At 48.6% G+C, this 27,456-nt stretch overlaps 1 protein-coding gene and 1 long non-coding RNA gene across 2 annotated transcripts in view; one reads left to right on the forward strand and one right to left on the reverse strand.

Annotated features, from left to right (window-relative positions):
- Positions 1 to 27,456, reverse strand: part of LOC310712764 — a 274,730-nt gene that overhangs the window by 118,159 nt on the left and 129,115 nt on the right. The gene's annotated exons all lie outside the window — the stretch shown is intronic.
- Positions 7,095 to 22,176, forward strand: LOC310712629 (putative lipid scramblase CLPTM1). The gene is made up of 12 exons (XM_083515890.1): positions 7,095 to 7,238; positions 8,310 to 8,468; positions 9,762 to 9,879; positions 11,489 to 11,574; positions 12,734 to 12,854; positions 13,410 to 13,654; positions 14,652 to 14,745; positions 15,426 to 15,616; positions 17,185 to 17,280; positions 18,003 to 18,138; positions 19,160 to 19,327; positions 20,720 to 22,176. The coding sequence occupies exons 1-12, from the start codon at positions 7,236 to 7,238 to the stop codon at positions 21,034 to 21,036; spliced, it is 1,734 nt and encodes a 577-aa protein (XP_083372016.1). The 5' UTR covers positions 7,095 to 7,235; the 3' UTR covers positions 21,037 to 22,176.

Here is a 27,456-nt window from a genome sequence, read left to right on the forward strand (position 1 = left end):
ACTGGGAGAGAAAAAATAAAAGCTCCCATGTGAGAGCAGGGAGGATCTTCTACTTTCTGTGTGAGACAAGGGTTAAGAACTACCTTTGAGAGAGTAGGATTGTGTTTTCTCTTTCTTTCTCTGTTTTTGTTTAGATTAGTTTATATTTCCGTAAAAAAAGCTTTAATAAAATCTTATTTTAAAAAAAGAATTTGTCTACACCAGCCTTCTTCAGCTTAGCAATGTGAGAGAGCCAGTGTGGTGTAGTGGTTAAGAGCGGTAGACTCATAATCTCGTGAACCGGGTTCGCATCTCTGCTCCTCCACATGCAGCTGCTGGGTGACCTTGGGCCAGTCACACTTCTCTGAAGTCTCTCAGCCCCACTCACCTCACAGAGTGTTTGTTGTGGGGGAGGAAGGGAAAGGAGATTGTTAGCCGCTTTGAGACTCCTTCGGGTAGTGATAAAGCGGGATATCAGATCCAAACTCCTCCTCCTCCTCCTCCTCCTCCTCCTCCTCCTCCTCCTCCTCCTCTTCTTCTTCTTCTTCTAGCACCCTCCAAATGTTTGGGGCTAGAACTCCAATGCTGGCTGTAGCCCAAAACCACATCAGGGTTTGTACATCTACAAACTGGAGAGCCAGAACTGGTGCAGCAGTTAAGAGTGTTGAACCTAGGACTCAGGAGTCTAGGGTTCGAATCCCCACTCAGCCATGAAGCTCCCTGGGTGACCTTGGACCAGTCACGGCCTCTCAGCCTAGCCTACCTCACAGGAATGTTGTGGGGAATTGAATGAGGAGAGGGAGAACCATATACGCCAACTCTGATCTCCTTGGAAAAAAGGCTAGATACAAATAATAAAATATATGGCGAGGAAGGCAAGTGAAGCCTGTCAGGGGCTGTCTGGGATTTCAGCCAGCGTCTTTTACGGCTCTCTTTAGAAATGCGAGGGCTTGAACCTTGAACCTTCTGCATGTGAAGCAGCTAAGAGTCCTTCCCCTTTCTAGAAGGAAGGGAGTGTGTGGGGCCAGCCTATAGGCCTGTGCCAAAGTGTGTTCAGTAAAGTATTAAGCTGATTGCTACCCTAATTAACATATAAGTTAAGCACCTCTTCTCTACGTTTTGGCGGCATCTTTCCAGGGCAGAGGTCCCCATAAGGCTTTTAACACCAGTCATTAGAGCCAACTCTTTTGTCACTTGGGATCTCGATAGTTTGGTTTATGGATGAGACTGCGGAGAGAAATGTCTGTGCTTTGACGTCTGCGTTTTGTGTGAGTCAATGCAGCCAGACCCTGATGCAAAGTGAGGCGCTGGGCTTCAGGAAGGAAGTGCCTGGCGGTGGCAGGGTCCTTCCCAAAGCTGGGAAAGCACAGACTAGGCTTTGGGAAGGAGGAGGGAGAACGCTAGGATCCTGTCAGGGCCCTTATGCCTCCTTCCCAAAACCCAGTGCAGCGTCAAATGTTGCTGAGGGCCTCTCTAAAAAGGCTTTGAGGGCCACAAGTGGCCCTTGGGCTGCGTGTTGAACCACCCTGGTCCAGAAGTTGCTGGACCACAGCTCCAGTCATCAAGCAGGTGCCTTCCCTGTACTCGTTTTGGCGCCTGCTAAAAATGTTCTTGTTTAGACTTGCCTACCCAAACACTTAAGGAAGTTGAGCTACATTATTTATTTATTTATCACAGAATTTTGTAATATAAACAATAATCCATCAACATTCCACATTTAACTTTCAGTTAAACAACTTGGGACTTCTCCTCCCTCCAGGGATTCCCAAAAATTTCAATTTGTATTCTGATCACTCCATGCCTTCACTTCTTCCCAAAAGAAGACTAGCCACTATCCTGAAAAGCTGAGGTGATTTTAGTCTGTTTTAGCATTTAAAGTATGGTTGTGAACAGTCAAGTGGTGTATAATTTTTCTGAAATACAGTGGTGCCCCGCAAGACGAATGCCTCGCAAGACGGAAAACTCGCTAGACGAAAGAGTTTTCCGTTTTGGAGGTGCTTCGCAAAACGAATCTCCTATGGGCTTGCTTCGCAAGACGAAAATGTCTTGCGAGTTCCTGCGGGGTTTTTTTCCTCCCCCCCCCTTTTTCTAAGCCGCTTATCAGCTGATCCGATAAGCTGATAAGCCGCTAATAGCGCTAATCCTCTAATCCGTCAATGGGCTTGCTTCGCAAGACGAAAAAACCGCTAGACGAAGAGAATCACGGAACGGATTCTTTTCGTCTTGCGAGGCACCACTGTAAATAAAGAACCATTTCTGACCTTTGGCTGGGCTGCCTGGGGCTGATGGGTGTTGGAGACTAACACCCTCTGGAGGACCACAGCCTCCCCATCCCCAGCATAGGAGAAGTTGTGGCATGCATTGTAATCCTGAGCTTATTTACTCAGAGGGGCTCCCCGTCAATATCAGTGGGCCTTACTGCTGTAAGTAAGCCTGCAGCCTTCGCCTTGCAGGGAGAGGTCTTCCTAGCCTTCCAAAGGTCTCTCTCTGGGTTTTATCAAAGGCTTCGCCCTCTTCATGCTTCTCAAGCTGGAGAGCACAGAAGCGTGGTTGTGTTTGCTCCACTATTCTGCTTTAGCGTGTGGATCAATGACACTCCTTAATACGTGTGTGGTGGCCTCTTGGGGTTTTTGTGGCTTGTGGGGATGAGGCCTACTGATCTTTTTCAGGGTTGTGGTTCTCTCTTGCTGGTCGTCATGGTGGTGGTTGGTTCCCCATCTGGCCTCTCCTTTATGGTACTCCAGGAGTGCACAGAGCTTGAAGCATGAGAAAAAGTTGCAGCTGGTATGGGAATCAAAGCAAATTGAGAGCAGCAGCTTCAGCCAGGCAAAGGGCCTTCTTGGTAGTGTGCCCTCCCTATGGAACGCCCTGCCTTCAGATGCCAAGAAGATAAAGAATTACACAACTTTTAGAAGACATCTGAAGGCAGCCCTGTATCGGGAGGTTTATAATGCTGGATGTTTTATGTTTTTAGATATGCTGTAAGCCGCCCAAGGCCAGTGCTAGAAATCCCCTGGCCACCAGGCACATTTTGCACCTAGCATGGACCCAATTGTAAACATGCAGAGATCTCTGGGCACCAGGATGGCAACTGACATCTCCATCGTGCTGACAATATACACAATTAAATTTCAGCTTTGTAATCCAAGGGGGTGGCACCTAAACATTCCATTGTGGCACCTAGACATTCCATTGTGGCGGCCGTAACCTAGGTTTGAGGTGCCATTTAATGAGTAGCTTAGGTATCCGAGTTTCTAACACTGTTCACGGGACGAGTTATGGTTCCAGAGGGCTCTGAGATAAGTTGGTCGGGTAGGGCGGAGTTGACTAAATTGAGTAATGCTGTTTCAGATACTGCTCCTTTCGTAGCACTCGCCATCTAGCCACTTGCCCCACAAAATCGGCCCACAAATAGCATTAGCAGGAGCCAACCTTTTCTAACGCATTCAGATGTCCCCTTGAGAGCAGGGTGACCAGGTGGGAAAGAGAAAGCAGAGAGAGTTTGTGCCCTTTCCAAAGCCATTATTGCTTGGGATGCTATATTGGCTCTTTGAGCTGTGTCAGCAAAACGTTTTGGCATCTGTTCAGTGCCAGCTGAGCGATGAACTTCCGTATGATTAGAACGGTTAAAACATTTCCATTTATTAATGCAAATCAGATTGGAACAGGCTCAGCGCTGGCGTGTTCTCCCTCTTCCAGAAATGGGCAAATGCTGCAGTAATGCACTTCCAAAATTGTGGATATGCAAAAAAAAAACAAAAACCATCTTTACTTGGCAAGGCCCCCACCCCACCCCGGCTGCTGAAATTGATCCAGAACATTGCTTTGAAGTTGAACGAAATAATCCACCCTTCATTGGGCTCAGCATTTTCCAGATGGTTGTGGCCCATTTTAAGTGGGGAGCCTTAGAGGAAGTCGCAGAATAGAATAAATGATTCCATTCTTTTAGTCTGGTAATTCAGAACTGTTGACAACCAAGGAAAACAGGCTTTCCACAGGCATTGCTGCCCCTCCTGCCACACATTTCTTGGTGAGTCACCTGTGGCAAAAAAGGAAGTAAAAAAGGGTCCGATTTTTGTAAAGCTTCCCTGCCGAATCACCCAGCAAGGGCAAATCTGAAGCAGAAACAGCTTAGCTAATTAACCTCCTGGCTTAAAACTGATTGATTGGCCCGGCTAGATTTGTGTGTGTTTATGCACTGTGAAAGCTCCTGAAGGATATTTGACAGGGGCGGTGGGGAAGATCTTGAAGGAAGGTGACATTGCCTCTTGGGTGCGTGAATTTTAAATTAAGAGATACCGGTCATTGTCTGGAGAAGAGCAAGGAATCTGCATCCCCACCCCCCCATTAGATTTGGGAAGCTGGCAACACTATCTGGCCCTCCTAGGTTTGTGAGTTACACAGATGATTCATGAGGCAGCGGAAGCCAGCGGTGCTGTGGTTCTGTCTTCCCAGTTGGCTGGTTATCTTCAGCTATAATTTTAAACACACTAGCCTGCGAATGCCGGAAGAGACGTGCGTAGCTTCTCTGCAGAACCAGACGTGCTTATATATGCAAGGCAGGGCGCCAGGGCAGGGGTCTGGGTCTCTGAGGTCCATACATTCCAAAGCAAGCGTACCTGAGAAGTAGAATAAGCCGGTTGTGCAAGATGATGGACTTGCCTCGTTAACCGTGTTGTGTGTGTGGTTTTAATTGACTGTCCATGAATTCAGTAGAGCTTCTGCCAGTCTCTAGTACACTCCACCATACAGGTAGCATATTCTCCGTATACAGAAGCGCAGAGTGCCTTTTTCAGAATGACGCCACATAGCCATGTTTTGTGCATGGATTGCTACAATTGCATGCACATACCACAAGTTCATCTAAATCAGGGCTGGTGGACATGCAGCCCAGAGGGCAGATTTGACCCCCCAGACTCCCCAAATCATACCCACCTACCCCACACCTGATGCATAGGGTGGGTGGAAGGAAGAGACTCAGCTGCACAAAACTGGATTGAACTCCCTCAGCATCATCTAATGCATGGGGAGTTCACTCCTGCTTGGTCGTCTTGCCAGCCAATGTTGCCAAGTGGGTGGAACTGCCCACCTGTCAATCATATGACATCATGAGGCCAAACAGTTAGAAGGTGGGCGATCCCACCCACCTGTGATCGTTGGCCTGCTGGGTGGGGAGAGGAAGATCTGGTCCACTGGGCCAAAAAGGTTTCCCATCCCTTATATAAATGATCTGCAGTAAACCCAAAAGTTCTTCTGACGGGCGGGCGGTATAGGCATAAGAAAGAAAGAAAAAAGTGAGTAAATCCTCCGCCAAAGAAAAGTGAGGTTTCAAAGGGGGCCAACATGTATTTAAATTCCCACTCAGCTGGGAAGCTCTCTGAGTGACCTTGGGCCATTTTCTACCTTCCAGCCTCACCTTCACGGGGTGGCGGTCTGAGGATGAAATGCAAGGAAACAAAACATTGTTGCACTCCAAGTTCCTTGGAGGGGGAAGGCAGGATACAAAAGTAATTATTGCTTTTAAGGATGATGATGATGATGATGATGATGAAGTATTATTAGACTGCTTGCCAATCCTCAGCACAGCAAGTGCTGAAACAGATACAGTGGTATATTGGATTACGAACCTAATTCGTTCCGGAGGTCCGTTCTTAACCTGAAACCATTCTTAACCTGAGGCATGCTTTCACTAATGGGGCTGCCCGCTGCTGCAGTGCCCCTGGCATGCGATTTCCATTCTCATCCTGGGGCAAAGTTTGTACAGTGGTGCCCCGCAAGACGAATGCCTCGCAAGATGGAAAACCCGCTAGACGAAAGGGTTTTCCGTTTTTGAGCTGCTTCGCAAGATGAATTTCCCTATGGGCTTGCTTCGCAAGACGAAAACGTCTTGCGAGTGTTCCGATTTTTTTTCGCTTTCCCCCCTTTTTCTAAGCCGCTAATAGCCTTTTAGCCGCTAAGCCTTTAATAGCCGCTAATCCACTAAACCGTTAATAGCGCTAAGCCGCTAAGCCGCTAATAGGGTTGCTTTGCAAGACGAAAAAACCGCTAGACGAAGAGACTCGCGGAACAGATTATTTTCGTCTTGCGAGGCACCACTGTACTACTTCCAGCTTAGCAGAGTTTGTAACCCGAGGTGTTTGTAACCCGAGGTGCCACTGTATTACAAAGTTGATTTGGAGGCAACTTAAAAGCGACAGCAAGTGCTCAATGTGGAGCTTTCGTTTCCTTTGAGTTGCGGCAGTGGCAGTGCATGCTCTTTGTGCGCACGTGTGTATTATTCACACAAAGCCCCGGACTAGTATCTTTGCATGTCAAATAATAACAGTGAAGAAGGTGCACATCAAGAGGGGCGGTGCTGCCCTAGCATGCCACATTCCGTTCTGCTGATGGTATCTCTCCGCTGCCTCCCCAAAGGATATTGCAGAAGCAGAGTTAGCTCAGATGGTAGCATTGAAGCAAGGAGTCTAATAGAAAGGGACACGGGGGGGGGGGCTGGGGTTTAAATAAGAACGGGCAAGGGCAGGAGGGAGGGAAGCCTGAGCTTCTCCTTTTCACCTATTTGACACAGTGTAAACACAGTTTGCACTGTGTCAAAAACTGTATGGGACGTGGGTGGCGCTGTGGGTTAAACCACAGAGCCTAGGACTTGCCGATCAGAAGGTCGGTGGTTTGAATCCCCGTGACGGGGTGAGCTCCCGTTGCTCGGTCCCTGCTCCTGCCAACCTAGCAGTTTGAAAGCACGTCAAAGGGCAAGTAGATAAATAGGTACTGCTCCGGCGGGAGGGTAAACAGCGTTTCCGTGCACTGCTCTGGTTCGCCAGAAGCGGCTTAGTCATGCTGGCCACATGACCCGGAAGCTGTATGCTGGCTCCCTTGGCCAATAAAGCGAGATGAGCGCCGCAACCCCAGAGTCGGTCACGACTGGACCTAATGGGCAGGGGTCCCTTTACCTTTACCTTATGGCCCCTGTGAACAAGCAGAGTTATGATATTTGACAAATCTTCGGGAAGCTTCTTTTTAATGTTGAGGCTGTTAGCAATTTCTTTGTGCAGTAGCTGCCTCTAGAAGGAACGGCCAGTTTATAACTGCATCTTGTATTGATTCTCTACTTTTCTCTCTCCCCCCCCCCCCAAAGGATCTTTATCATTTGGGCCATCAGCAGTTGGTTCCGTCGTGGGCCGGCACCACAGGATCCAACCACCACTGGCGGAGCACCCAGGGCGCCCAGCCGCAATCTCTTTCCTAAAGACACTTTAATGGTAAGTGTGACCCGGAACTTGGGTTAGCTGGGCCCCAAAGTTTGCAAAGTGTAAACAAGTATGCGCTCAGTATGTAAAAGTACAATTACACGCCTGTATGATCTGGATAAAATTTTTGCAGCCTGTCGAACTGCAGCCTGCAGAAATCACGGAAGCTGAGCAGATTTGCAGAATTTCTCTCATTCTGTGTATTGTGTTCTGCCAGTTTTACTGTACTGCATAAATTTTTTATTGAAGCTTTTTTGACGCGACAAAATTTTTAAAGGGGGAAAAGAGACAAAAGAAAGGAAAGAGGGCTTCCGATTCTTCGTCTGTCAATTACATAAAAAAGAATTATTCAAAACATTTGCTCCACGGCATCATCCGTTAGTTTTACCGTATTGCATCTTTTGTTCTGTCACCACCACTGGAAGTCTTGCACAGCAGCTCATCTGCCACCTGAAAATTGAGCAGGCATTGCCCACGTTCTTTTCAGTGTACCTTTGCAGCCATGAGGGTGGCTGGAAACTTGCTTTTTCTCCTGGATGGAAGCTGTGATTCCTGGGTAGCCGATTTTCCCCCCCCTGCACTGCTGAGGGATTGCAGTAAATGCATAGCCCTGATCATCATAACAGTAAAGAAGCTGAACATTTGCCTGGGTCTATTCCTTTATTATAAGGGACGCGGGTGGCGCTGTGGGTTAAACCACAGAGCCTAGGACTTGCTGATCAGAAGGTCAACAGTTCGAATCCCCACTACGGGGTGAGCTCCCGTTGCTCGGTCCCTGCTCCTGCCCACCTAGCAGTTCGAAAGCACGTCAAAGTGCAAGTAGATAAATAGGTACCGCTCTGGCGGTAAGGTAAACGGTGTTTCCATGTGCTGCTCTGGTTCGCCAGAAGCGGCTTAGTCATGCTGGCCACATGACCTGTACGCCGTCTCCCTTGGCCAATAAAGCGAGATGATTGCCGCAACCCCAGAGTCAGCCATGACTGGACCTAATGGTTAGGGGTCCCTTTACCTTTTTATTCCTTTATTGCAGCCCATGATATAGGCTTCCCTGCCTCAAATAATGCTCTTCTCTTCTCCCTGCAGGATCTTCATGTCTATATATCAGAGCATGAGCACTTTACAGATTTCAACGCTACCTCCGCGTTGTTTTGGGAGCAGCGGGATCTTGTCTACGGGGACTGGACCAGTGGCGAGAATTCCGACGGGTGCTATGAACACTACGGAGAGTTAGATATTCCGGAGGTGCGTGAGCAACGCATGTCACTGGCCAGCTGTTCTCCAGCTGCACTCAAGCCAAGCCCCCTGCTGCAGACCTCACTTTTCTCCCTACTTGTCTGCAGTGGGCTGCCTGTATTTAAGGGGACTCTCCATTTCCAGACTCCAAAAGCAAAACTCCTTTAAGAAATACATTGCCTGGACTGGACTAGGAAGCATCTCCTCTTCCATGTTAGAGGCAATAGTTCCTCTACGTTAACAAGAGATTATAGAGCTAAGAGGGACGCGGGTGGTGCTGTGGGTTAAACCACAGAGCCTAGGGCTTGCCAATCAGAAGGTCAGCAGTTCAAATCCCCGTGACAAGGTGAGCTCCCGTTGCTCGGTCCCTGTTCCTGCCAAACTAGCAGCTCGAAAGCACGAAGTGCAAGTAGATAAATAGGTACCGCTTCAGTGGGAAAGTAAACGGCATTTCCGTGCGCTGCTCTGGTTTGCCAGAAGCGGCTTAGTCATGCTGGCCACATGACCCGGAAGCTGTACACCTGCTCCCTCGGCCAGTAAAGTGAGATGAGCGCCGCAACCCCAGAGTCGTCCATGACTGGACCTAATGGTCAGGGGTCCCTTTACCTTTACCTTTACCTTTACCTATAGAGCTAAGAGAGAGAGACTGGTGTGACCCACTGTCTGAATGTCCAGTACTGATTTAAACGCCATTAGTGGTGATGATCCTTTATGAATGCAAATAGGGGCATCACTCCATTCCAGCACCTCAGAAGTCTTACCCAAGCCCCTAGCCCAAGTGTGGGGAAACCTTATGCCTGCCACACGTTATAAACTACAAGTCCCATCAGGCCCAGGAGCCGTGGCCAAGGAGGATGGGAGTTGTAGTTCTGGAACAGCTGGAGCACCAGAGGTTCCCCACATCTGACTGGCTCTGGCAATTTGAATGGTGAAGCCCTCTTGGAAGACAAGGAAACAGGACAGGACGAGTCTGGGGGAAGCTTTCTGTCTTTGGCCTTTTAAAATGCTAGGTGCTCAGAGAAGGCTTGGAAGGGCTAGGGGGACAAAGCGGGGAAGGAAGGAGACACCAAAGCTACTGTTTGACATTTTAAGGCAGAGGATCCTTAACATTAGGAGGGAGCTTGTGTTTTTATATTTTGCTGGAAGCCTCCCAGAGTGCCTGCAGCAACATAAAACTATTAGTATTAGTCCAACAGCTGTGGCTTCCTTGATCACCTCCTTGCTGTGTTGCGTTCCCCGCCCCAATGTTTCAGTAAAATGGATGAGGCCAGTAGTCCTATTGCGTTGGTTGTTTTTTTCCAGAGCGTTCAGCACAACGGCTCCATGTACATCCACGTGTATTTTACGAAGAGCGGGTTCCACCCCGATCCGAAACAGAAGAACCTGTACAGGCGACTCGCCACGGTCCACACATCTCGAAGTAAGCCTTCCCCCCGTCCCTCTCTTTTTGCCGGGAATCTGCAGCCGATGGTTGTGGGTAGAGATGTCTGCACTCAGCACTGTTCTCCCCCCTTCCCCCAGGGCACCTAGTTCCTCGCCTTCTTGTCACATCCTGCCACTTGCCCCACTGAGGCCCCCATTCCCAATTCCAGTAAGTGATGCATTTCCTCTCTCTCTCTCTCTGTCATCTCTCTCTCTCTCTCTCTCTCTTTCTTTCCCTCCAACCATCCTGGAGCGATGATAGGGACTTGAGTGCTACTGGGGCTGCCTTGTCCTTTATGTGGCTGATGCATTTCTGTGCAGTCAACACGGTGATGTTTGACGGGGAACTGCAAACCTGCAAACATCTTTGGTAGCCACATGCTAGGAAGCTGCAGCGGGTTGCAGATTCCCAGTGCATATTTGCTGTGATAATGGATTGGGGGGGGTCCCTCTCCCCATGCCGGAATTCAGTATGGTTCGTGATGTGTGTTCTCTCATATTCGAGCACGCATTTCGGTATATTTTCGTTCAGTGGTTGGAGCTCTATGGAAATGCCGCTGGCTTTCAGCAAAGCAGAGTGTGTGTGTGTGTGTGTGTGTGTTGTAACATCTGGAAAAGGCATGGGGGGTATTTGAACCCATGAGCAAGAGCCTATATTCTGCGGGGGCAATTCTTACGGGAACTTTCCAAATCTTGTATAAATTCAAGTGCTAAGTGCAGCACTGAACATGTTCCGTACCCCTAAAAGTCTGCATCTGAAAACCAAAAATTCTGAGCTCAGAGTTAGTTTTGCAGGTCCTATGCTATATATTGCTTGGGGGGGGGGGGGGAATAATCTGTAAATGTCCTGCCAACTCACCTTTTGTTTTTGTGGTACCACTCTGGGACAGAATAGTGGTGATGGGAAGGAGAGCGAAGGAACCAAGCAATTCATTGATATTATACACCCATAAAAACAGAAAAGCGTAACTGCCTTGGACTTGTTCCTTCTCCTTTTTGGCATATGTGTATTTGCAGAGAGGGATTTGCTGCTGCTGCTTTTTTTATTATTTTTTGCTATATTCTTGCAACTGTGCCAAGAGTATATGAGGAACATCCCCTCCTCTGCATCAGAGGCCCTTCTCTGCGTGCCCCACCCGAGGGTGGAGTGGGAAGTGGCTGCGTGAGAGCAGGCCTTTTCAGTGGTGGCCCCCTGTCTGTGGAATCCTCTCCCCAGGGAGATGTGCCCAGCCCCATCATTGTCACTTGTTAAGTGCCAGGCTAAGACATTTTCGCTCACTCAGGCCTTTGGTAATTGCCTCCTTCAATGGTGTTCATATTTTACTGAGGTGCATGGGACTTGTCCTAGCATATTGCTGGATGAGCCTTTTATGCATTGTTCATCGTTTTAAGGTCTTTATTTATTGCACTTGTTTTACTTTAGGATTTTTTTCTTTTGTACAAAGTGACTGGCAAATGTAGTAAATAACAACAACAACCGTGAGCGATAGAAACCGAGGTTGAAACGTGCTTGTAGTTCTCAGGTTCAGGATAATGCTACTGTCTAGCTTTACCTGCTAGTAGTATTTTGCGTCTGCTTACCTTTCCTTCCCCTTTTTCCTTTGCAGTGATAAATAAGTATAAGCGCAGACGGTTCCAGAAAACGAAGAATCTGCTCACGGGGGAGACAGAAGCAGATCCTGAAATGATAAAAGTAACAATTACTTCTTATCTCAGACCCCCTGCATATCGCCCTCCCCTCTCCGTCCTCCTTTAGCTGTCAAGGTCACAGGTTTTTGTTTTTTTTCCCCTTCCCAGTGGGCACAGTCCCACGGGGCTTCTGGCTAGCACACCTCCATTCTTTCTGTCCCCATAATTCATCCTTCCCGGATTGTGAGGTTGGCAGCCCAAGGCTCTCTGGCAGAGCTGAGCCTCTGACAAATCGACACTGGTGGCCAAATCACTATGCTTAATGTTGCAGAACTATTTTCATCATTCCTTTCAGTTCCTCACTTCATAATACGCCGAAACCCTCCACCTGCCGTCTTTCTTCTGAAGTAGGGGGCGGGAAATTCCATGAACCGTTCTCGTGTATTTATAGTGCTGGAAAGATAATATTGGGCAGGGTGGGGTGAGATGAAGGCAGGGAGGAAATCTATTACAAACCGCTACAGTAAAAGCCTGGGTATTTCTTGAAACGCTTGGTCTGGAAAAGAGCTCTTTGCAAACTGAGGTTTTGTGGTTCATGCTGGGGGGAAATGTTTTAAGTGATGAGTTGAGGCTTGCCTGTGGTCTGCCCAGAAGCATCTGGCTGCACGCTGTTGGGAACAAGATGCTGGGCTAGATGAATTCTTACGTAATGGGGGGGGGGATAACTTTGGGGCTGATTTTGGCTCCCTGCCATCCAGATACAGCCTTTGGGGGGTGTTGGCAAATGAGCGAGAGCGCTATATTTAAGCCTCACTTCTTGCATGCAGCCGACATTATAATTTGTGGGGACTCTCTTAGCCCGGCCTCCACCACCCCTGTTCAAAATAAAGCTTTGCTGGTCACACCTGTGTCGCTTTGAATAGAGTGAGTGCTGAGACCCCTCCAGCTGCCACTTGGAAGGGCTGTGCCTAAGGCTAGCCAGAGGCCTTTGTCAAGCATGTTGGCTTCTTCTGCAAGCCCGTGGCTTCTGATACAGCTAATTAGAGGCCCTCTTCCTTGGCATCTCTAAACATCTTCCAGGCTGCGGCAGGAATAGGAGCCGTCCCTTCTGACAGCATAAGGGTCAAAATTGCTTTGAAAACCTTGACTGTATCTATCTGCAGCAGTCCTGCTGCCGGGTTTGATGTGGAAACTGCTTGCAGTCCTTTACGCTTTTGTTGCAGAGAGCTGAAGATTACGGCCCCGTGGAGGTGATCTCACACTGGCACCCAAACCTCACCATCAACATTGTGGATGACCACACACCATGGGTAAAGGGCAGTGTTCCTCCGCCTCTGGACCAATGTAAGGACAACAGATAATTAGCTCCTCAGGCCGCCCGGGTCACAATATACAGTTGCAGCGGGGAGAGAAGAAATAAAAGCATGACCGTGGCGCGTTCCCTTTTGCACACGAGCTCAGGCTGAAACCCGCAGCCTGGAAATTCCTTCCGGTGTGGGGGAAAAAAAGGGTCAACTCTTGCAGCCTGCATGGTTAATTTGAAAATCCAGGTTGTTGGGAAGTTTTCAGTTGTGCTAATCTACCCCCCGAGCTTCAATTTGGTTCTCTTTATGGATGTGTTGAGGGGAGAGGAGAGCCCAGAGACAGACGAAGCATGGAAAAAGGTGCACAAAATTATTTTGAAAGTTATATTTAATGTGTAAGGATATTTGTGCAAACCGCCAGCTCATTTGAAAGAAAATCGTGCCGTGGTGCAATGCCGTTGTTGTGACATCATAAATTTATGAAGTTGTCAGATGTGGGAGACACCTGGGGTGTGGGGTTCCTTTTCTGCGCTCTGCTGTGCCTCGGCAGCATCCTGGTCCAGCTGCACAGCCCTTTGGACTCTCTTTGTTTCAGATGTGAAATTTGACGCGGTGAGTGGCGACTACTACCCCATCTTGTACTTCAACGATTACTGGAACTTACAGAAGGACTACTTCCCTATCAACGAGACACTGGAGCGCCTTCCTTTCCGACTGTCCTTCTGCCCGCTGTCCCTGTGGCGATGGCAGCTGTATGCCGCCCAGAGCACCAAGTCCCCCTGGAACTTCCTGGGGGAGGACTTGTATGAGCAGTCGGATGAGGAGCAAGACTCCGTGAAGGTGAGCAGGGAGCGATGGCATTGATGGCGTTTCTGGGGGGGTAGGGGAGCTGGGGGGAAATCTCACACCCGGCAACCAGCGCATACCTTTGGTTTCAGATAGTAAATGGGTAGACGAGCCCTACAAAGCTCAGGACACAAATTGTCATGGCCCTCTATTAGCTGTGGTAGCTCGTTTACCAGAAGTAATGTATAGCCACTTCCGCCCTACAGAGGAGCTGGCGTTGCGGGCTTCATGGCCCCACCATGCGCGCAGTGGGTGGAGGCCAGCCCCCATGCGATTGGGGGGATTCCCGGCCGCGTCACCCCCTGGCCGGCCAATTGGTCAGTTCAGGGGGCGTGGCCTACCCTATAAAGGCAGGAGGAGGCCGGGGATCTCCCTCTTTGCTGCTCATCAGCTGGTATAGTTCTGTAGAAGGAAGAGGGGAGGTAGCGCCATCACCTGCCCTGCATATTAAAGGGTAGTCCGGTAAAGGATTCCGGGGGATGTGACTTTCCGAAGCCTAGGGAGGTGAGGGCCTAAGGCACACCCCTAACTGTGACCCAGGGGGAGTTCCTAGTTGATGTGCATCAGCAGGACTCCCCCTACTGGTGGTTAACCCTTTCCGGACTTCAAGTGGACGGGCTGAAGTCGGATATAGTCGGTTAGTTGGCCTAAGCCAATACTGCTCATCACCTGTAACCAATAAAGCTGCGACCTTTTTTAGCCCATTAACCTTAATAATTGTGTCATGTGTCATTATTTCCACCGGGGGGGGGGAGTGTGAACTCACCACGCAATTAGCGTTAACTCTGGAAATGTATACCTGATTCAGATCGAACGAAGCCTTCTACAGCAGAAAAACATCAGGAGGCTTCCTTTGGTCAGAATTGAGTGTACATTTCCAGAGTTAATGGTAAATACGTTACATATGACTGGCGTGCTTCCAATTTTGTATATTTTGGGGGTGCCCTGGAAATGCCGGTCTTTCTCATCCCCTCTTTCTCCTTTCTCCTAGGTTGCACTATTAGAAACCAATCCCTACCTTCTGGCGTTGACCATTATTGTTTCCATTGTACATAGCATTTTCGAATTCCTCGCTTTCAAAAATGGTAGGTTCCAAAATATTTGAGCTTCTTCTCTTCTCTCTCCCCAGCCCCCTTTCCCCCTCCTGCCTGTTTAAAGCCAGAAGGTGAAGGGGTAGGGAGGATGCCGCAAGGCTCTAGCGCAGCTGCCTGTCTTCCTCCTCAGTGCCTTCTGCGCTTCAAGTCAAAGCCACCTCTGGTCAGATACCAGCCTAGCCAGCAGTACTGGAGGATTGTGGGAGGCGGGTGGCGCTGTGGTCTAAACCACAGAGCCTAGGGCTTGCCGATCAGAAGGTCAACAGTTTGAATCTCCGCAACGGGGTGAGCTCCCATTGCTCTGTCCCAGCTTCTGCCAACCTAGCAGTTCGAAAGCACACCATTGCAAGTAGATAAATAGGTACCGCTGAGGTGGAAAGATAAACGGTGTTTCCGTGCACTCTGGCTTTCGTCACGGTGTTCCATTGTGACAGAGGCGGTTTAGTCATGCTGGTCACATGACCCGGAAAGCTGTCTGTGGACAAACGCTGGCTCTCTCAGCCTGAAAGCAAGATGAGCGCCACAACCCCCTAGTCGCCTTTGACTGAACTTAACTGTCCAGCAGTCCTTTATCTTTTTACCTTTTACTGGAGGTTTGGGAAGTAGCTCCAGTGAAAAGCTGAAAAGCATTCTTTTCCTTTTAAACCTCTGTTTGTTATCTTCCTTTTTAGATATTCAGTTCTGGAACAGCAGGCAGTCCCTAGAGGGGCTCTCTGTCCGCTCAGTATTCTTTGGAGTATTCCAGTCACTCGTGGTCCTTCTCTACATCCTGGACAACGAAACTAACTTTGTGGTGCAAGTCAGCGTCTTCATTGGGCTCCTGATTGATCTCTGGAAGATCACAAAAGTTATGGATGTCAGGGTAAGAGCTGGACAAGGAGGGCAGTTAGTGCATGAAGGTGTCTGCTCTTGTCTCATCTCTTGTTTCGATGACATGAAATTAGGGTAGTTAAAACAAAACAAAAAATAGGGATGAGATCCAAAAGGATCTCTCCTAGCTGGGCAAATGACCAGTACAGTGGTACCTCGGGTTACATACGCTTCAGGTTACAGACTCCGCTAACCCAGAAATAGTACCTCGGGTTAAGAACTTTGCTTCAGGATGAGAACAGAAATTGTGCTCCAGCGGCACAGCAGCAGCAGGAGGCACCATTAGCTAAAGTGGTGCTTCAGGTTAAGAACAGTTTCAGGTTAAGAACGGACCTCGGGAACAAATTAAGTACTTAACCCAAGGTACCACTGTAAAATGGGAGGATCACAGGGTGGTTTTTGGTATTTAAAAAAATGAGAATATGTAGCATAATAGCAAACAAAACAGTAACATGCAGTTTAAAAGGCCATAGGCTGGCTAATTGAACCAAGGCCTGGTTGAAGAGGAATATTTTCACCTGGCACCTAAAGGATACGCAGTGAAGGCGCCAGGCAAGCCCCCCTGGGGAGAGCATTCCAGAAACGGGGAGCCACTGCAGAGAAGGCCCCGTTCTCGTGTTGCCTCCCTCCAGACCTCTCATGGTGGAGGCACACAAAAAAGGGCTTTGGATGATGAGCGCAGGGTCTGAGTCACTTCATATGGGGAGAGTAGGTCCTTGAGGTATTGTGGTCCTGTCTCAATGTAAGCGAGTGTAAAATAATTGGGGCGAAAGAAACTAACTGATTGGGCGTGAGCTGGCAGTGACTGATTAGGAAGAAAAAGCACTTGGGTAACTGCGCAAGCCCAGCCGTTCGGAACCAAAGAAAAGCCTCGCTTGATCAACCCGGCAGCCCATCTTCCCCAGATCCAGTGGTCAACCTGATTCCTCACAAACAGGGCCAGAAGCACGAACACAACCCTGTTCCTTCCCAGCAACTGGTATCCAGTGGCGTAGTGTCTCTGAACATTGAGAGTTCCAGGTGGCCATTGCGACTTAAGAGCCATTGATAGCCCTGCCCTCCTCGAATTCCCTGCATCCCTTTTCGAAGCAGCCTGAGAACCAACTTCAGTACATGTTAACTGCCTTGCGCAAAGCAGTCCTTTATTTCACCTGCCCGTGTGCTTTTTCTGTATGAGGGCTCAAGAGTTATTTAAAAAGACTCTTGGTAATAGAACCGTTGCGTTAGTTTTTGTTGTTGTTGCTTCTGCAAGATGCTTAGAACTCTGCGTAGACTTCTAGCTATTTCAGAGAAAGCCGGGGATCTGGGACAATTTGAGTGTGAACAGGTTAAGCTGTTCCTGCCACAACCGCATCACATGGAGTTGGGTCCAAAAAGCATTTGGGAATCCTAGTTTCCTGCACATCAGCAGTTCTGGGATGAGAACACTTTTTGCCTCCCTTTGCATCGTGGGCTTCACCTCATTTGCTTCAAGTCCGCTGGATTCCCTTCCCTCCGAGTCTTGTCTCTTAACGCCTTTCCTCTCTCTGCTCTTTCCTCCCTCGGATAATGCTGCAACAGCTGGATCGGGAAAACAAAATTGCCGGGATCCTCCCACGCTTGACTTTCAAAGACAAATCGACGTACATCGAATCGTCTACCAAAGTCTATGATGACGTGAGTTTAGCGCCTAGGAGAGGGTCCTCTCCAGATACTATGGGGAGGGGAGCTATTTTCCATGGTGGTGATTTGTACAAGTGCATACCAGCTGGGGAATTGGTGGTTTTCATTACTATTGTTGTTGTTAGTTAGTTACCCTAAGGGACGCGGGTGGCGCTGTGGTCTAAACCACTGAACCTCTTGGGTTTGCCAATCAGAAGGTCATCGGTTCGAATCCCCGCAACGGGGTGAGCTCCCGTTGCTCTGTCCCAGCTCCTGCCAACCTAGCAGTTTGAAAGCATACCGGTCCAAGTAGACAAATAGGTACCACTGCGGCGGGAAGGTAAACGGCGTTTCCGTGTGCTCTGGTTTCCATCACGGTGTCCCGTTGCTGGGCACATGACCTGGAAAAGCTGCCTGTGAACAAACACTGGTTCTCTTGCCCAAAAGCGAGGTGCGCGCCACAACCCCACAGTTGCCTTTGCCTGGACTTAACCATCCAGGGGCCCTTTACTTTGATCTTTTTTTACCTGGGGAAAACTGCAAAAATCTAAAATGCAACTTTGAAAACAGACTAAAATGCTTAGTTACAACAAATTCAACCAGAAAACAACACCACATCACACCTGCACATGTGGGTGGCTAGTCAGGCACCTCTGGATCTCCCTCCGTGTCTAATTTTCCCAATTGTGGACTTTCCTATTCCTTCTGAACTTGTCTCGATTTGTTCACCTTTGCAGATGGCTTTCCGGTATCTCTCCTGGATCCTCTTCCCCCTCCTGGGTTGCTACGCTGTTTACAGCCTCCTCTACATGGAGCACAAGGGCTGGTACTCCTGGGTTCTCAGCATGCTCTATGGGTTCCTGCTGACTTTCGGTGAGTAATGGGAGTATTCGTAAAGCAGCGTTCTGTGTGGCGCGGCAGCTTGCATCTCGCCACATACGGAACTGGGCATCTCCATGTGAATTATGTTCTCTTCGCCCATTAACCCAGGGTTGCCCCAGACTCCAAAGCTTTCTCTCTTCTTTGTTTTATAAACAGAAAAAGCAAATCTCTAGTTATTCTGGAAAGAAAGTTATGGGGCAAAACTCACAGAAACTTCCTAAGCAATTTCGGTGAAATTTCCTTTCCTTTCAGTTTTAATTGCATGCCGCCTTTCTATATTACTATGCACAAGGCGGTTTACGGGTTTCTTTGTTGAAGAAACAACAAAGACCACGCACCTTTTAACAATCTGAGCCAATGCAAAAATGTCATAATAAAAACTTGACTTTAAAATAAGCAACTTCTATTAAATAAAGTACGGTAACACTCAATAATCCATTAGGATATAATAGTACACAATAAAATTAAAGGTCAGCAAATAAGAATTAAACAAGTATTCAATCTTTTGCAATTACAATAAATAATTCCTAAACTATAATCAATAAAAAAATAACAGAAATGAGAGTGGGGGTGGTTTGGCTACCTTGTATATTTTTCCTGGTACTAAGGAATGTTCCCTGTGCCTATTAGACAGCAACAGAATCAGCCAGTGTGTGTGTGTGTGTGTGTGTGTGTGTGTGTGTATAAATTGATCTCCACAATCTGGACCATAGCTGTCAACTTTTCCCTTTTCTTGCGAGGAATCCTATTCGGAATAAGGGGATTTCCCTTTAATCTGGACCAGCAGGACATAGCTGACTTCCCCTAGTAAGCAAAAGATTCCTGGGGGTGTCCACGTCTCTAATTTTGTGTTTTGTCATCCACCCCACCCCGGACACTCTCAATACTTGGAAGTGCACCCACTGGTCAGAAAAGGTTGCTGACTTCTGTGTTAACTACTCCAGCATTGACTTTTTCTTTTCCTTCCTTCCTCCCTTTGTTTTGTTTTGCCCTGCCCTGTCCCCCCTCCCAGGCTTCATCACCATGACGCCTCAGCTGTTCATCAACTACAAGCTGAAGTCTGTTGCTCACCTGCCCTGGCGGATGCTCACCTACAAAGCCCTCAACACCTTCATCGACGACCTGTTTGCCTTCGTCATCAAAATGCCCATGATGTACAGAATAGGCTGCCTTCGAGACGGTAATTCCTCTCCCTCCTGCATCTCATCGTATTCTCCCACCCCGCCTCCTGTGTATCTCAGGGGGGCTTTTTCTATGTCTGCCCACTCCAAACCAATGATATCTCACTTGGTACAGCGTGAGAACCTTAATCTCAGGATCATGGGTTTGAGCCCCACATTGGGCAAAAGATTCCTGCGTTGCAGGGCATTGGGCTGGATGACCCTGGTGGTCCCTTCCAACTGTACAATTCTTTGATTCTGTTGAGTGATTCCCGGACAATGTGCAGACTTCTGTATATAATAATAATAATTTATTATTTGTACCCTGCGCATCTGGCTGGGTTTCCCCAGCCACTCTGGGCAGCTTCCAACAAAGATTAAAAATACCGTATTTTTTGCACCATAACACTCACTTTTTTCCTCCTAGAAAGTAAGGGGAAATGTCTGTGCGTGTTATGGAGGGAATGCCTACGGGTGGCATGCCTACGGATTTTCCTCCTCTAAAAACTATGTGCGTGCTATGGTCGGGTGCGTGTTATAGAGCGAAAAATACGGTACATTAAAATGTCACACATTAAAAACTTCCCTGAACAGGGCTGCCTTAAGATGTCTTCTGAATGTCAGGTAGTTGTTTATCATTTTGACATCTGATGGGAAGGCGTTCCACAGGGCGGGCGCCACCACCGAGAAGCCCTCTGCCTGCTTCCCTGTAGCTTTGGTTCTCGCAGTGAGGGAACCGCCAGAAGGCCCTCGGAGCTGGACCTCAACATCCGGGCAGAACGATGGGGGTGGAGACGCTCCTTCAGGTATACTGGGTCGAGGCCGTTTAGGGCTTTAAAGGTCAGCACCAACACTTTGAATTGTGCTCGGAAACGTACTGGGAGCCAATGTAAGTCTTTCAAGACCGGTGTTATATGGTCTCGGCGGCCGCCCGCAGTTACCAGTCTAGCTGCCGCATTCTGGATTAGTTGTAGTTTCCAAGTCACCTTCAAAGGTAGCCCCATGTAGAGCGCATTGCAGTAGTCCAAGCGTGAGATAACTAGAGCATGCACCACTCTGGAGAGACAGTCTGCGGGCAGGTAGGGTCTCAGCCTGCGTACCCGGTGGAGCTGTTAGACAGCTGCCCTATGCATACAGGTTCCTGTGGGGGGGGGGGATATTAAATAAATGTGCCAAACGGGCTTCTAAGAGGTCTGAGATACCTCAGTCGGTAGAGCATGAGCCTCTTAATCCCGGTCGTGGGCAAAAGATTCCTGCCTTGCAGGGGGTTGGACTAGATGACCCTCGTGGTCCCTTCCAACTCTACAATTCTGTGATCCTTGGGACAAATCTATGGAAAACTCCGAGCCAAAGTGCCCCTGTTTCTCCTACCCTGTTGTAATGCCTGGCCTTTCCTCCTCCTCCTCCCGCAGATGTCGTTTTCTTCATTTACCTCTACCAGCGGTGGATCTACCGGGTGGATCCGACCCGCGTCAACGAGTTCGGGATCAGCGGGGAGGACCAAGTATCTCGGACCGCGACGCCGAGCGTTGCTCAGCAGGACGGTGGCCCTGCAGTGCTGGCCAACAGGGCCGTCAGGGCGGTAACAGAGGGCCCGGCAAACGGTGCCCCCGCAGCAGCGACGGAGAGGGGAGCCGCCAACATTCCCGCAGCCGCCTCGGCGAGCTTGCCAGACGGCGCGGCCGAAGCACTCCCTTCGAAAACGGCGGCGGAGAAGAAGAAAGATTAACCTGCTCCCGCGTTTATTTTTAAAGATCCCTAACCTGACACTCTCACTGTTGGATAATGGACAGAAAGCAAAATGGGTGGGGGAGGCAAGCAGAGTTGCTTCGGCCCTCCAGGGTCCAAAGCGTTTTATTCTCTATTCCAGTAAACACGCGGCGGCGGCTGGGGCGGGTTTTCGGGAGGGGCCAGGGTGGGGTGGGAGGAAGACCGCTTGAAATGTTGGTGGAGTTTGATGTGATAAGCTGTATCCATGAGAGAGAAACCTCACCTCACCCACCCACCCACTTCCCCCCGCCCCTCCGTAAATCTCTATGTTTAAAAGCAAAACTCAACCCAGTAATCATTGTGACCTCCATGCCATTGTGCGGGTATTTAGGACATTGTTATTAAGGAGTTTTCCTCCAAGTTGTGTCTCCGTTTCATAAAGAGAACTGATGATCAGAACAAAAGATAGCAAAACACGGTTTCTCATCATTACATCCTAATAACAGACTCTGGATTTAATAAATTCATTTGGGTGTTTTAAGTTAATAATAATAATACACTGAAACGACCCCTCTGCTTCTCCCTCCTCCTGTTTCTTCTCACAAGGCTTTAGGGTAAGAAATTTCCTCCAGGACTGTGCATGTGTCACTGGGTGTAAAATCCAGCTTTCATTTAACAGCAAGATTCAGGTATCTAACACAGTGTTAATTATGTGTGAATTACTTCCTTTCCTTTGGGATCTTCAGTGGCTTTAGTATTAGGGGGGGGGGGGGTTGGAGATTACCTGCTGTAAATTTCTGTGATGTCTCTCTTAACTGCCCCACCCACCCACACTGATTTTCACATAATGCCAAACCATGGTTTAGCATTACATATAATCCCAGCCCTCCTGTTTAATTCTGGCTTGATAACTACAGCTAAAGGACATTTGTTAACCGTGGTTCATAGTTTGCAAACCTTAGTTGTCATTAACCAAAGCTTGGCATTACTTCTAAGCCCAGGCCTCCTCCCTGAACTATGGTTAAGAAGCCATCGACCTCCACAAGCCAGACCTGGGAGTGAAGAGCAACAAAAAATTCAAACTGCTCTCAAGGAATGGCTGATCTCACTGTTGTTTTTAACTGTACTGTGCTGTAGTAAACCAAGTTTTGAGTGATCATCTGCCAGACACTTCGGCTTTCACTAATGTTTATTAGGTTTAGCATTAACCATGGTTTAGCTTATTGCACAGATTTAAAATTCCCCTCAATTTCCCCCCCCCCCATGCATTTTAAGGTAAGGTGCATCAACCCTTTGCTTATTTGAGTTGTCTCTCTCTCTCCCCCCCCCCCCCGTGTCTTGTCTTTCCCCCCACTTAAAATAAGGTCACGGAGACCTATGCACAATTTTTCTTTTTAGGCTGCTCTCGTCTCGGATTCACAACGGCTAAACCACAGTGTGGGGATGCTCTGTTCCTGCTTGGGTCAGCAAAGCGTCCCTCCCCGCAGCGGCGGCACTGCTGCCTCCAAAAATTTGGGTCATGCTGGGTGGACTTTTCCTGGGGGAGGCTCCATAGACACACAGCTTTGCCTCCCTGCTTTGTGATGATTTCACCCTTAGAGATGGGCTGTTCTTGCTCATAGACCTTTTCTGCAGCTCAGTGCCAGGAAATCTGCTTTGTTGTTGTTTAGTCGTTTAGTCGTGTCCGCCTCTTCCTGACCCCCTGGACCAGAGCACGCCAGGCACTCCTGTCTTCCACTGCCTCCTGCAGTTTGGTCAAACTCATGCAGGTAGCTTCGAGAACACTGTCCAACCATCTCGTCCTCTGCCGTCCCCTTCTCCTTGTGCCCTCAATCTTTCCCAACATCAGGGTCTTTTCCAGGGAGTCTTCTCTTCTCATGAGATGGCCAAAGTATTGGAGCCTCAGCTTCAGGATCTGTCCTCCCAGTGAGCACTCAGGGCTGATTTCCTTCAGAATGGAGAGGTTTGATCTTCTTGCAGTCCATGGGACTCTCAAGAGTCTCCTCCAGCACCATAATTCATAACTCAGGGCTGATTTCCTTAAGAAGGAAATCTGCTAGCTGCTGCTTTCCTTCCTTCCTTCCTTCCTTCCTTCCTTCCTTCCTTCCTTCCTTCCTTGTTTTGTTCCTCTCAAAGTGATGGAATGTGGTAGCTTAATCCCACTGAAGCCGCTGATCAGCCTCTGCTGGCATGAAGTGTTCTTACAACTCCTGAACTGCAACTCCACTATCCTGAATTCTGTGCGCAGCACCAAATTTTACGTTAGCTCAGCCAGCCTGCAAAGAAGTGGCATTTGCTGAGCCCCGGCTATAGATTATTTGGAGACGGGAAGGGAGCGAGTGGCAGCCTCTTGCCAAACCCATCCTCTCTTAAAATATCTGCCTCATCCCCAGGACCAACCTTTCTTCTTACGTTAGAAAGGGCAGGAAATTCTTTTCGGCTAAACTTGCAGGGAGTCATGCCTCAGGAATGCTCGTCCCAGGAATGTCTCGCAGTTGCATGTGTTGAGTCTGGACTGTCGCTTTGTGGCATCCTAACGGTTTATCTTGGATTAAGGGCATTGGGGGAACCCTTGCTGCAAAGAACACAAGGAAGGTGGGGGGAGAACGTGGAAGAACGGGGACTCGGGACCAACATCAGGTTAACAATTTCCCACAGGGCCCCTCTGTGTGAATTCCCTCCTTTTCTCTCTGAAGGAGCACTTTCTCCTGTGTGCTAACCATGGTTTAGCTTTAACCAGCTTCTAACTGGTTTTAATTCCAAAATGCTGCCTTTTGTATTAGGAATAATAATAATCTGGCTGGAGTATAAACTTGTAGGGAATACAGAGAAAGAGTCAGAGCATTAATACTTTGCTGCTTTAACCATTGGGAAAGCTGGCTCTGGCTGCACTGCTGTACCCATACAGTTTCTCAGACTCCGGTCAAGTGCTGGCCAGTTGCTGTTGAGCCTTTATTTGCAGCCTTAAGAACTAGAAACTTGTTTTAAGGGTATAGCAAGGAGACTCGCCATGCTGAGTTTTGTATCTAGTACCAGTTTCTGTGCTTGAGCAATGGCTATTTCTGCTCACACACCTCTGGTTACTGGGAAATAACAGCATTTTTAGAAGTGTGCAGGCACACGAAAGCTCATACCAATAACAAACTTAGTTGGTCTCTTAATGTGCTACTGGAAGGAATTTTTTAATAGCATTTTAAGAGACCTTTCTAAGGTAAAGGGGCCCCTGACCATTAGGTCCAGTCGTGGCCGACTCTGGGGTTGCAGCGCTCATCTCGCATTATTGGCCGAGGGAGCCGGTGTACAGCTTCTGGGTCATGTGGCCAGCTGCTTCTGGCAAAACAGAGCAGCGCACGGAAACGCCGTTTACCTTCCCGCCGGAGCGGTACCTATTTATCTACTTGCACTTTGACGTGCTTTCGAACTGCTAGGTTGGCAGCAGCAGGGACCAAGCAACGGGAGCTCACTTCGTCGCAGGGATTCGAACCGCCGACCTTCTGATCGGCAAGTCCTAGGCTCTACACTGCGTTAATTTGCTGTCCAATAACCCATCCAGCACGGGCGCAAAATGTACAGGGCTGTATTGGTCTTTAAGAAATAAGAATTGCTGTGTAATGTTAGTGCCAGTTCAAGCTGACCAGCTGCAGAGAGTGAAGAGCGCTGCAGGAGATCTTTTTGGCCATGTGCAATGAATTGTTAACGCTTCTGCTTTGCAGGCAAGATGGAGCTGCCACCCCCATGAACTGGCTTAAGATTTGATTTCTACAGACCTTACAGGCAGCGGGGAGGATGCTGGAGGTTGAAGGGTAGCAACGTATACCTTTAAAATAATTTTTTTTAAGCATCCTTGGAGCTGGGATGAACCATCCGCAGCCTTCCAGATGTGATTGAAGTCCAGTTCACATCAGCCCCTGTCCGCATGGCCAGAGGTCAAGATATCATTGCATATTAGATTTATATACTCTTCATTAAGAGACGCAGGGTGGTTTGCAAAGGTTGTGCAACTGGAAGACCACAGTTCCCTGTTCTTGCTTTATATGGAGAACATCCCAGATTCAGGTGTTCAGATTCTGGCCATTCCAGATTAAAAGGACCAGGTGACAGGAAAGACCCCGCAAAAAAGCACTGCTAGCATCAGAAGAGATTGAGCCTGAATAACTTGACAGTCTAACCCGGTATTATAAGGCAGTGCTTCCTACATTCCTGAACTCTCGAAGGGGCAAAACTATTTTTGATAAATGGGAAATGGAAGCGGGGGGGGGGGGGGGTTGGGTCAAGCAGCGGAATTTCAAAAAATATTTAAGGAATAAGCAAACACAACATCCAGTCACTATTCCAAAATGCAGAAGAAGCGGTGGCTTGGGGTGTGGCTCCCCATATTTTGTGAGGAGGGGGTGATCAGCTTTTCTCACTTGGTAAACTTTTGCAGGGTGTCTCCCAATTCACCTGGGCTGTCCCACAAAACATGCCAGGGTGTGGCCTTTTGGGAGGGAGCTCTGTTCCATGTAGCTGCCGGAGAAGAAAACATCTGGTACCAGATGTCAACAGCTGTACATGCACACACACAGCCTGTGTTGGAAATGGCATTTTCCATTTTGTGCCCGAGGCCACTGGAAAGATCTGAAGATGTTGGGCAAAAGAAACCGGGAACGTTTAGCCGGGACCTCTTTTCCAAATGGCCCCAGATAACCCCAGGCTCTTGGCGCGTAAGGGGTTACGCTCCTTCGCTGCAATTTCATATTTTCACAGCTTGTTTTGTTGACCTCCAGTTCTTGGCGAATCAGAGCGAGATCTGGCTTTGCCTTGCGCTGGGAGTGTCTGTTTGGCAGCTTCCATAGCTATTGGGTTACCAGATGTGTGTGTGTGTGTGTAAGAGAGAAGGGACACTCTTGCCCCTTTTGCATTAAAGGAAGGATTTTAACCGGGGTAAACTTTCCTGCCCCAGCAGCACCCGGCAGAAAATCAACTCCTCTAAGCAAAATGGCCGTCCCAGTACAGGACCGGGGACCTGTCAAACAGCCAGGGGCTATTGGACCCCAACTCCCATCATGCCTCACTGTGAGCCATGCTGCCTGGGGCTGATGGGAGTTGGAGTTCAACGTCAAAGCCTATTGCTTCTCCAACCTGCGTAAAGGTAAAGGGACCCCTGACCATTAGGTCCAGTCTTGACCAACTCTGGGGTTGCAGCGCTCATCTCGCTTTATTGGCCGAGGGAGCTGGCGTACAGCTTCCGGGTCATGTGGCCAGCAGGACTAAGCCGCTTGTGGCGAACCAGAGCAGCGCACGGAAACGCCGTTTACCTTCCCACCGGAGTGGTACCTATTTATCTACTTGCACTTTGATGTGCTTTCGAACTGCTAGGTTGGCAGGAGCAGGGACAGAGCAACGGGAGCTCACCCCGTTGCGGGGATTCGAACCGCCGACCTTCTGATCGGCAAGTCCTAGGCTCTGTGGTTTAACCCACAGCGCCACCCGCATCCCTTTCTAACCTGAGTACAGGTAACTAAATTAGAGGGCATTGCCTTGTCTCACAAGGTAACAGTGCCCGCATGTGAGAAAGAAAGGAAGAGGGACCAGAATGTATTTTTTGAGCCCAGTTTCCAGCCTTTGAGGATTGCAATGATGTAACTGACTCTTAATCTGTTTACAATATCTGAGGGGAGGAAATGGGTTTAGTCATGACCCACCGAAAGGAGAAACAGACAAAACTTTGCTCCACGCCGCCATGCCCAGAAATTCTTTGCCAGAAACCATCCCCTTTCATGAGGGATCGTGGCGGAATTTTTTTGTAGAGGATGACTCGTTCGTTAGAGAAGGCACAGTCTAGCCCTCTGCGCTGTAATTTGAAACAGGGCTCAACTCCTAGCAGTGATTGACATGACAATGCCTAGAACAGGAGCAGCAACAATAAGGGTGTCTCTGAGATTATGCAGAGTGCCTTTCCCTCCACTTGGGGAGTCAAAATCATGGCTGTTTTCTGCGCTGACCTGAGAAGAAATGTTTCCGGGACAGAGGATATGGTTTCCTGGCAGGCATAAAACCCATTTCGTTCACAAATTTAGATATTTAAACCCCCTCCCCTTGAGGCAAGCTACTGCTTCCACATTTAATGCCAGATTTGTCTTAATAGGCAGCGTCACAGAGCAAGTTCTGGACTTCCGAGCCTAAAAATTTAGAATTACATTACTTAAGCTCCCCCCCCCCCCCGCATCGCTTTTTAAGTGTTCACACTTTACGTGCATTAAGTATTGAAAAGTGTAAAATAATTCGGTTGTCACGCATTCAAACATAGTTACAGGTCGGTAGCCGTGTTGGTCTGCCGTAATCGAAAGAAAATAAGAAAATAAAATAAAATAATTCCTTCCAGTAGCACCTTAGTCGTTCTCTAAGGTACTACTGGAAGGAATATTTTATTTTATTTTATTTATCTATACACATAACT

This window comes from Podarcis liolepis, assembly GCF_965112155.1.
Source record: "Podarcis liolepis genome assembly, chromosome: 7".
Classification (NCBI taxonomy): domain Eukaryota; kingdom Metazoa; phylum Chordata; class Lepidosauria; order Squamata; family Lacertidae; genus Podarcis; species Podarcis liolepis.